General features: G+C 48.2%; 1 protein-coding gene across 1 annotated transcript; it reads right to left on the bottom strand.

The window, feature by feature from the left end:
- Window positions 1–329: 329 nt before the first annotated feature.
- LOC144164851 (uncharacterized) lies at window positions 330–6596 on the bottom strand. Its single transcript, XM_077695102.1, has 3 exons — window positions 6300–6596; window positions 1721–1787; window positions 330–604 (listed from the first exon to the last, which is right to left on the bottom strand). Exons 1-3 carry the CDS (start codon window positions 6594–6596, stop codon window positions 417–419), a joined length of 552 nt encoding a protein of 183 aa, XP_077551228.1. The 3' UTR covers window positions 330–416.
- Between the last annotated feature and the right edge of the window lie 4499 nt (window positions 6597–11095).

The following is an 11095-nucleotide window of genomic DNA, read 5'->3' as shown; positions in this document are numbered from 1 at the left end:
GTCTAAGGGCAATGTTTTACGCCCTCGTCTCTTCTTTCTTTGCGCCCAGATCTTGCCCGTACAACGGACTCTTTACGTCGAGCCTTTTTAGAGGCCTTGGCGAGCAGAACCATAAGCTTATGTGCCAATCAATGTCTGAAATGCTTTCTGCAGCATGTCCAAGAAGACAGCCTCAGAAAGTTGAGAGATCGCTACTTGCATGCTCCCTATGCTATACACGGAGCGCTTTGATGGGTATAAAGTACAGTGGGCCGCCACAAGGTTCAGGCGCCGGTTGAAATGCTTCGCATGTTTTTCGATTCAATTTTTTTTATTTCATTCATTTCATTTCATTTATTTACTCTCAATGCCGTGAGGCGTTACAGAGAGGAGGGGTACAATATTGAATAACAAGAGAAAAGAAAACAGCAGAGTGGTTACAGAAAGTGATTGCTGACTGCGGATTTGAAGTGCGCAGCGTCACTGATGGAGACGATGGAGGCTGGAAGGTGATTCCACTGCAAGCTGGTCATTGGAACAAACAAGTTCAGGTAGATGTTTGTTCGGGAGTATGGCACACAAACTTTTAACGGATGATCAATGCGTGATGACACGTATGGGGGAACTGAAAAAAGGGATTGCTTTAAGGTATGATTGGTGTAAAATATTTTATGAAAAACACAAAGGCGGGATATCATACGACGGGTTGCAAGATCAGGCAGTAGTACTATTTGTTTTATGTTAGTGACACTGGATGACCGGGAATAATCAGAAAGAATGAAACGAGTGGCCCGATTTTGGATAGCTTCAAGTGTGGAGACAAGATTGGCAGAATGTGGATCCCATACAGAAGAGGCGTATTCAATCTTCGGCCGTACAAGAGTTTTGTAAAGCTGCAGTTTTAATGAAGTGGGAGCTCGAGAAAAATTTTGTCGGAGGAAGCTGAGCATGCGGTTCGCATTATTGCTAATATATTCAATGTGCGGCGGGCACGAAAGGTTATCTGAAATGTGAACGCCAAGGTATTTGTAGGTGGTAACCGATGAAAGAGGGGAGCCGTTAAGGAAATATGTGTTTACAGGGGTGTGCTTGATTGTTCGTGTTAACCTCATATATTTGCACTTGTCGACGTTTAGTTTCATTAGCCAGGTGTTGCAACAGGCTGAAATTGCTTTAAGGTCGGTTTGAAGTTTCGAGGAGTCAGAAGGTTCAGATATATTTCTATATATAACACAATCGTGAGCGAAAAGACGTATTGATGAGGTTATGGCATCAGGGAGATCATTAATATAAATTAGGAAGAGAAGAGGCCCCAATACTGATCCCTGAGGGACACCAGATGTAACGGGACAGTGAGGAGATTCGTTATCACTGATACGTACATATTGAAAACGATTTTGCAAAAAACATTCAATCCACCGTAAAATGTCAGGGTCAATGCTCAGTTTGCTAAGTTTATAAAGTAGTAGTGGATGTAAGACGCAGTCAAATGCCTTCCCGAAATCAATGAAAATGCAATCGACTACTGACGTAAAATCCAACAAAGAACAGAGATCATTAGTAAAGGTGATCAGTTGAGTTTCACAAGAATGATTTTTGCGAAAACCGTGTTGGTAGACTGTAAAAAATGAATTCGATTCTAGAAAACTCATCAAGTTAGTGTAAATGATGTGTTCGAGTAGTTTGCATGGGATCGATGTAAGAGAGATGGGTCGATAGTTAAAAGGGGAGAAAACTTCACCAGACTTGTGTACTGGAATCACCTTTCCACCCTTCCAGTCGTCGGGTAGTAAGGAACACTGTAAAGAATGTGAAAAAATATAAGAAAGGATCAATGGGGAGTTCACATTGGTACTTTTCAAAAACTTATAATCCCATCTATTCCAGAAGATGAAGAAATTTTAGCCCCCTGTATCAGCTTGAAAATTCCAGCACAGTCAATAAAAATTGGTTCCATTGGGGCAAGATATAAGCTCTCTTTAACAGGAAAGGAAGTAGGAATTGTTTTAGTAAAAGATAAAGAAAATGTATTGTTGAGCAACACGCAGCACTGCTCTCGTGTAACAAGTGTCCCATCAGGCGTTTTTAACTTTACATCTTTAGATCTGCTCATATTAAAGGAGTACTGACACGAAATTTCTCGCTTTCAGTTTTTATGCTGTAAAGAATACCTATTGGCCCAGTAATTACGAAAATCGAACCGAAAGCCGTCAGCCGCCAACACAGAATTAAATATAGCACGTTTATTGCAACCAATTTCAAATTTGGTCGCCGCGCGGGAAAATGGCCGTTCGAAGGCCAGCCTGCAAGCGGGCAGCCTTACGTCACGGTCTCACCCCTGACGTCAGGGACGTTTTCCTTTCCTCCATGCGTTCGCCGCATCGTCTGCTGCGATTGTACATGGTCCGCGACTCGCCCGCGCAGTCGACATGTCGTCTGAATCTTCAGACTCGGATGAGTCACTGCCACCCGACAGACAGAACAACTTTATTTGGCCAGGCGATTAGGCCGGCGATGTCTTTGCCGTCGTCCGTTTTTTAATATCACTGCGGCTCGAACCGGCGCAGACCGTGATAGAAACAGCTTGTCGCCACTCTTCTAATCAATCTGATCACGAAAAAGAAGCTCTACATGCGAGAAAATTGAAAATTGTGCTAGGAGTTGTTATCAGCGCTGAATTTAAAAGTGGCCTTCAGATATTTGCCGCGTTGGGAAGCCTACGCTGACCGGCAGCGGAGGTTCGGCGCTCCGACCCAGCACTGTCGGCACCACGGTGCGGCGAGCGGCCGAAAGATGGCGCCACCTGCGCGCTAGAATCAAAACAGGCCGCGGCAGATGTCTTGGTCACCGATCGCAGAAACGGAAATTATTGCCAAAATAAAGCTTCATATGCGAAAAAGGGGATGATAGTGTGGTGAAAAGTTGTGTAAGGGATGGTCATTCGCAGTTGTACAGATACCAGCGATCAAATAGTCGCCACGAGACGATACTAGCTCCATTAGATTCAGAAGGGGTGCACGGCAACGTTGCAGAGAAAGTTCTGTGGTGCCGGTGCAGTGCAGCAGCGTGGCTCCGCGGTGCCGTGCATCACGGCTGCACCGTCAGCAGCGCCCCTGCGTGTTTACAATCGAACGAGGTGCAGGCATAGTCGTCTGCTAATCATCCTCGCCTGTCGTCCTCTACAACTGGATGTTTACGGCCATCTGGGTTGCGTCGTACGCATCAGCGGCGACGCTAAGTTCGTCCAGCGTATCTTCGAGCTCGACGGACATTTTCACGCGGTCGCCGCAACTGCCGGTAGCCGCCTGCCAACCCGCAACGCCCCAACGCTCACGGCACCGAATCGCTCATGGAGGAATCGCTGCACCTCCTCCGTAGCAGGTGCAGCGGTTCCATGCACCGCGGCGGCACCGCTACTGCACCATGAGCAATCGAGCGACGCGGTGCACGGCACCATTCCTTCAGCGGCGAATCGAGCGCTTTGGTGCAGCGCACCTTGCAACGGTGCAGGCGTTGCAGGGAATCGCGTCTGAATCGAATGGAGCTACTAAGTTCCCAACACCCAAGGTGACCCGTGCAACCCCGAGCCCGCTGGCTTGGGCGACAGTTCTTGCGGCCGCCGGCGTGCACGAACTCCACGAAGTCCAAATTTAGCGCTGCATGTCGTCGCGTGGAAAATAATGCATCTTGGCGTCGTCGTCGATTTGCTCGGGCAGGCTTCCACGAGCACTACTTCGCATACCGCGAGCTTGCCATAGCACAACTTGGGCAAGCTCGGCGACGCGCACCGCCGCGTCGCCGCGGTGCCCGTCGACATCGCGCACCACGCCGTTTTCGGCACCAGTGCCGAACACCATGCGCCGGAAACGAACTGAAGAGCAAAGACGTCGAACACGCAACGTTTACAAGCATTGCTCACACAGCTACGCCCACGACTCCTGCCCAAACGAATACCATCGACAACAGCAGCGCAGGATATCGTTTCCGGTTCTGAAAACGACTATATGACGTCACCCTGAACCGGCCAGACACGTAGGCCAATGTTTCGTCACGCCGAAAGCGATTGCGCTAGTGCTGCCGATTTGTGGAAGCTCGCGGCCTGGACAATCAAAATCGATTTTAGATGTGATTCCGGCCTCGGATCGCTGCAAAAATTTCTGTGAGGCATCCGTACAAACTACTGAAGCCAATTATATCATTTTTTAGGTATCAAAATTTGGTGTCAGTACTCCTTTAACAGCGCTCCAGAACTTGCGGGGATCAGTTGATAAGAGGGATGGGAGCGTTAGATGATAAAACTCGGTTTTTGCATGTTATATTCTGATGCGACCGGCGCAGAAGCCGACCACCTGTCAGCAGAACGTGATAGCCTACAGCGGCGAAAAAGACGCTTTTTGTGTTAAGGAGCCGTTTTAGTGAGACGTTGTACCACGGGAGGCGTTTAGGACAGGATATTCGTCTGAGCGGTTTGTATTATCAGTCAGCCATTGAACCTTGTTTCGAAATAAAGACCAATTAACAGTGAGCGGACGCTCCCAAAATTCAGGAAGCAAATTATCTTTAAAAGCTTCTAGTTCCCTATTTATGGCTTGGAAATCAGCTGTAACGTAGTCTCTAATTTGTTTAAACTGTTGGGCGGGGCACCAAGAGGCTGACGGTATAGTGAAATGGGCAACCAAGTGGTCACTCAAAGCAGGCAAAAGCGTTAAAGATGAAACAGATTCGGGAACAGTGGTCAGTAAAAGATCAAGAGTGCTGGAAGACGACTGGGTAACGGGAGTAGGTCCTTTAACAAGTTGACTTAAGTTAAATATAGAGCAAACGTCAATAAAACTTGACCATTCTTTAGAAGCACTGGTTGTTACAGAAAAAGGCTCGTTCCACGAAATTGCCGGAAAGTTAAAATTACCTAAAACAAAAAAAGGGGCTTTAGGAAATTTAACAACCACTTGGTTTAGGCAATCATGGAATTCATCACAAAAAGTAGGTGAACTGTTCGGCGGACGGTAGTAGGCACAGAACAAGAAATCTGTGTGATTTATCTGGATACAAACACAAAGAAATTCTAAACGCGATACAATGCGGACGTCATAAGAAGCAATGTCATCGGATACCGCAATAAGAATGCCACCTCCTTTCCGCCCAATTCTGTCGTGCCTGTATATGGTGTAATCTGTTTTGCAATTCAGCAGTTCCTTATTGTCCACATCTTCATACAGCCAAGTTTCGGTGAGTACAACAACATCGGCTGAGCAAGCGTCAATCTCTGACGATAACTCATCCCGTTTATTCATCAAACTTCTAATGTCGGTGAATACAAAATAATGGTCGCGTTTGGGTTTCGCCTGCACGGCTGAGGATTGCTAGGTAGCGGTTGGGTGAGGTAACGGAGACTTGGCTGGACTAATGTCTGCTGTATCATCAGTGGAAAGAGGGGCACTGTACGTCCCAATTTCGCAGACGCTATCAGTTACACTGCAATAAGCTTAACATTGTTTGCCGACGTACAGCTTATAACGCAAGCTGTACTGTTTCCCTGTAGCCTTGCCGAAATCATGAAGCTTTTTGGGCGAGTAGCGAGCGAGTGGCTTTACAAAAGTCTTCCTGGATTGTAATACAGGTGCCCTTAAGTTTACCCCTTTGAGATAAAATTCGGTCTTTCGTTTTGGCAGACGCAAACTGGGAAATTATAGGTCGGCATTTCTTCTCGACAAAGGAGCCTAATCTGTGTGCCCGCGAAATGCCATCAGCGGGCACTTGTTCAAAAAAGGTGGTGGTCAAAAGCTCCCGTACTTTCTCTTCAGCTGACGCCCATGTATCTGAATGACTATCGTCAATGCCGTAAAAAATCAAATTGTCCCGCTGAGCCCTGTCTTCTAAATCATCGAGCCGAGACAGCACAGCCGAATTTTCGCAGTTGACAATTTCAGCTACTGTGCGGCGAGTGTCAGCGTCGTCAGTAAGGCGTTCCAGGGTGGATACCTTGTTCTCAACCGCTGCTAATCTCTCGGTCACATCAGTTACTCCATCTTCGAGCAATTTCTGGCTGGCTGTTGCTTCATTTAGCGATGACATTACTTCGGCGTGGCGTGATTTCATTGTACCTGCGAAAGCTTTTATAGCTTCCAGTACTTCCCTACTGGTAATCTCGGTTGCCGATTTAGGAGGCCCGGGGTTTAGCTCGATATCACAAGACAAAATAAGCAATTGCATAGCATGAACACAGCCAGTGCAAACCATCAAAAGTACATGGGGGCATGGTACAAGCAGCAGACAACGGTTGCTCGTTTTCTACAATGCAAGGAAGGTGAGCAACTAACCTGTATGAAAAACAGGACGGGCTCAAGCAATGCCATCTTCACTGCTTCTGTCACATGCCCACTGATGACAGCGTGTTCACGCTGGCTCTTTATGCTGTCCGAATCCCCTGGTGGCTGTGATGCGGTGGTTCCTCCGGTGTAGATGCGCAGTGGAGCCGCGTCCACGCATAGCCGCGCATAGTCCACGCGTTGAAGATAGCAGCTGGTCACCGGGGTTGTCCAAGAACGCACGAAGTAGCCAGGCTGCGGCGTTGATTCCGGGGTTAGCCGTAGAACGGTTTCCCGAGCTTTTGCCATTCTCCTATGCTGACGCCCCAACTCGGAGACATATCTAGGTTAATGACACCGGTCTCTTTTAATGGGTACACACTAAACATTCTTTACCCCCTAATCGCGTAAAACCGGTGTAGTACAGGTGAAAAAAGGGTGTTGAAATGTGATCACCTCCTTTTTCTTAGGTTGCAACATCATAATTTCTAGCTTTACACTTTTTGTGTGGAAAACACTTTGTTGACCGACTGCAAAACCGTCGGTTTTCTGTAGGGAGTTGAAAGAGTGTGAAATGGGTGTTCAGTTGCTAAATAAAGAGCGGAGCATGCGGCTGATCTAGCTTCTTCCGATTTTGTTAAGGTTCGCGAGGCTCTGTTAGCCTTGGCTAAGTTTTATTAGGTTTTCTTGTTGGCCTCACGTTAACACGTCCTCGCTAAGTGCGGAAGGTTATGGCAAGGTTAGCCGGATTTTATAAGGCCATTCGCGTAGGGTTTCTTTCCGTTCCAATGGCGGGAAAAGGCCATCACTCTTAAGATGGCATAGCCAGAGCGGCACATACGTATATGCCCCTTGTACTGACACATGAGCATGCGCGAAAGACGGCTTCCCTATAATAATAATAACGTATCTGTGGTGGTGCGCACTCTCCGGGGGGCGCAGTTTCTGTTTCTTGTTTTTTTTTCTATCGCCACCGGACAAAGCTCAATCTTCAAAGGCTCCGCTGTAAACACGTTAGTCCAATTCGTATTTTTTAAACATCGTTTTTAAACAATTTTCGGCCCGCTAGTAAAACATGCTCAGCTTCATCCGTCTAAAAAGGTAGAAATCATCGCAAAATTGCGAAGTATTTTACAACCTTTTTTTGGTTCCAACAGCCCAATTCGCACCTTTCCGCACATGTGGCAAAAAGGGGGTTACAATAATGAACACCATTCTTAGGGGGCCTTGAACGATTGCGGAATAGATGTTTCGTATTCAATAAAATTTCTTGACCTATTGAGCATGTGACATACAGCATTATTCCCGCTCCGTTGCACGATTAAAACATTTTGGCAAATCCGCATACTGTGTTTACACGTTAACATGAAAATGAATCACGCGAAACTTTACACTTCAATATTTCATTTTTCTGACAAGCCCGCCGGCTCTTTCTGAGAGCTCTCCTCTTATGCCTATGATACCAAGTAGAGCAGATGTAGTTGTAGATACTCTGTACATATTCTGTAGATGTAGATACCCTCGCTTCCCTTGCATTCCGTTGATTTTCTTGCTCGAATAATTTGTGGTCCAAATGCGACTAGTCCGTGTTGAATGTCCCTCTATGTTGTGCTGCACGCTCAGCCGATGACACTGTAACGCATAGTTGCACTGCCCGCTACTTTATTTTGGGGTGTTAACCAGCCTTACACCCTTAAGTTAGGTCTTCATAAAAGCACCCTTTTCCCCTTACACAATTTTTGTTCAAACACCTTCTAAATGTGCCCGCCACGGCTCGAGATCTTTACACGTTTTCCGGTGCAAAAAAGGCGTAAGAACGTTTAGAGCGTGTTTCCCTTTCAGTATAGTGCAGAGAACTGAACTGAGCCTCGCACCTTTGGGCAATTCGACTGGGAGCTTTCAACTGAGCTTCAGCTATATATCTATTAGCACCGTTGGAAGCTCAGGTAGAATTGAGCAAACACGGCTTTTGCGACCTAATTTGGGGCGAACTTGTAATAATCTCTCCAGAGGCCCAAGTATACCACGGTGACGCAAACCGTAAACTCGAACTGGCATCCTATTCTCATGCGGGTCTTTAAACTGAAGGTTAACGCATGAGAAAAAACATTAGGCTCACCATCTTCCGCCTTTGCGGTGTCGGGGAACGCACCATCGGCGTTAAGCAACGTGTGCCTTGCTCTAAAGCGGTTGGTTGTGCTTTTGAGCGCAGATATTTCTATGTTCTGCTACCGTTTTGCTTCTGATATTCGTCATAGATTCTTCTCTGCTCGTTCCATCTCGTCAAGTCCAGTTACATTAAACACGAGGCGTTTTGGCTCATTATGTGAAGGTAGCTGAACTTTAAATTTCGCGCCCTCAGCATCATTATAATTGCGAAGGTCTGCCTTCTTCAAACCTTATTTCTGACCAGCTTCCATTACCTCTTCCAAACCGGCTACATACATCTTCGAATACTGAGTCGGCGTGAACACAACTAGCCAGGATACGCCTCGCTAGAAAAGGAAACGATGCATGAATCCCTGCAGGGTGGCAAACTTTTGTTATGAAAAGACTGAATCACGCAGAACGTAACGAGTAGTTTTGCTGCTTCTGAATGAAGAAACGTTTTATGCTTTATCGACTACACAAAAGAACCAATTGGGTGAGGAAACCAACAATTTTCGTCAAGAGTACAGGGACTAAAGAGGTACAGTTCCTATTTCAATTCGCTGTGGTCGGTCTGAGCACAAACAAACTAGTTGCTGCGGTGTGTCGATAGTGAGATGATTTTCTGCCCGCCGCACTGATGAGCTCCTTTGGTGGAGGATCTCCAGACAGGGGTAACGGTCCGATTTCAGAGATATTGTCACGAAGACAAGGACGATGCAGTGGTGTTGAATGAGAAACACGTTTATTGGAGCGAACTTGTGCTCCCCTAACAACTCAAAAGAATACAGAGGCGGCGAAGCAGCGGTCAACAAAGTGACTTGCACAGGCGAGTGACGTCGAATCGAATGCCCAGGCGTCCGCACTGCAGGCTTTTTATCTTTTGGGGCGCGTGGTTCTCGAAACGTCGATTCGCATCGAGAACATAGTAGATCCAAGAAGATTATTCTGGGCTGTTCACGTTAGATCGGAATGCTCTCCCTATCACAACAGATAACACATGCGGCACAGAAAGAAAGAATGGAACACGCGCTTCCCTTGGCGCAGAGATAACACAGACCGGCGCAGCCGGGCGGTAAAAGCAAAACACAAATAAACAAACCCAATGTATGGTTCGCGGCATTACCCCCCCCCCCTGTAAGAGTGCATCGACCCGATGCTAACATAAGCGACAGTCCGAACAAATGAAAATAAAAGTTCGTCATCATCCGTAGAAAGGTTTTAAGCGAACCACGTGGACGACTTCAGGCCGCGTGCGTCGTCGTGATGTGCCGGAGTCACCATCGGGGATCACTTCGTAGGTAAGTTGGCCAACACGTCGTAGAATCCGGTAGGGTCCGAAATACCTTCGCAGGAGCTTCTCACTGAGTCCGCGTCGTCGGATGGGAGTCCAAACCCACACACGATCCCCTGGTTGGTACTCGGCGTCTCGGCGTCGGAGGTTGTAGCGGCCCGCATCCACCAGCTGCTGGTCCGTTATACGAACTCGAGCGAGCTGGCGGGCCTCCTCCGCACGTTGAAGATATCCGTGGACGTCGGCGTTGAGGTCGTCGTCTTCTACGTGCGGAAGCATGGCGTCGAGCATCGTAGTCGGCCTTCTACCGTAGACAAGCTCGAACGGCGTCAGCTGTGTCGTCTCCTGGATAGCCGTGTTGTACGCAAACGTGACATACGGGAGCACTTCGTCCCAAGTCTTATGTTCAACGTCAACGTACATTGACAGCATATCTGCGATTGTCTTGTTCAGACGTTCTGTTAGTCCGTTCGTTTGGGGTGGTACGCCGTCGTTCTTCGGTGATCCGTGTTGCTGTAGCGTAATACTCCTTGCATCAGCTCCGCAGTAAATGCCGTTCCGCGGTCTGTGATTAGGACTTCCGGGGCTCCATGTCGCAGCACAACCTGGCTTATAAAGAACTTCGCCACTTCTTGTGCAGTCCCCCTCGGAAGAGCGGCGGTCTCTGCGTAGCGCGTCATGTAGTCTGTCGCTACGACAATCCACTTGTTCTGTGATCGTGACGTAGGGAACGGGCCTAAAAGGTCCATTCCAATCTGTTGAAATGGTCTCGATGGGACGGCGATCGGTTGCAGAAGTCCGGCGGGTCTTGTCGGCGGCGTTTTTCGTCGCTGGCAGTCACGGCAGCTCCGGACGTAGTGGGTGACGTCATAGGTAAGGCCGGGCCAGTAGTACCTCGCCTTGATTTTTCCGATAGTGCGGGCTGTGCCCAGATGTCCGGAAGACGGGTCGTCATGGCACGCTTCCAAAATTTCGTCACGAAGGTCCGTGGGGATGACGAGAAGGTAATTCGCTCTTGTTCCGGGGCTGAAATTCTTCTTCACAAGGACGGAGTTTCTCAGGCTGAATGCTGGTAAGCTGCGTTTGAAGGTCCTAGGAACGGCAACGTCGCATCCCTCGAGGTACTCGATTATGACGCGTAAGTCGGGGTCGGCACGCTGCTGGTCGGCTAGGTCGCTCTCCGTCACGATCCCGAAGAACGCGCTGTCTTCATCAGAGTCTTGTGGTGGTGGGTCGACGGGGGCGCGGGACAGGCAGTCGGCGTCGGAGTGTTTCCTGCCGGATTTATAAACGACTGTAACGTCGAACTCCTGCAGGCGCAAGCTCCACCGCCCAAGACGGCCAGAGGGGTCCTTCAAATTGGCGA

The sequence above is a fragment of the Haemaphysalis longicornis genome, unplaced genomic scaffold (genome assembly GCF_048455015.1).
Source record: "Haemaphysalis longicornis isolate Haplotype H1 unplaced genomic scaffold, Haemaphysalis longicornis Haplotype H1 scaffold_14, whole genome shotgun sequence".
Lineage (NCBI taxonomy): Eukaryota > Metazoa > Arthropoda > Arachnida > Ixodida > Ixodidae > Haemaphysalis > Haemaphysalis longicornis.
The sequence above is the reverse complement of the archived record's forward strand: the minus strand, read 5'-3'. Positions and strand labels throughout refer to the sequence as shown.

Bases quoted from the DNA above. Each gene is read 5' to 3' on its own strand.
- LOC144164851 (XM_077695102.1), bottom strand. From the start codon at position 6,596: ATGGCAAAAGCTCGGGAAACCGTTCTACGGCTAACCCCGGAATCAACG. The intron at 1,788-6,299 runs GTTAGTTGCTCA...ATTTTTTCACAT, and splicing joins CCGTCCTGTTTTTCATACAG to TCTTTACAGTGTTCCTTACT. The intron at 605-1,720 runs GTGAAGTTTTCT...CCCTTTTTTCAG, and splicing joins GATTCCAGTACACAAGTCTG to TTCCCCCATACGTGTCATCA.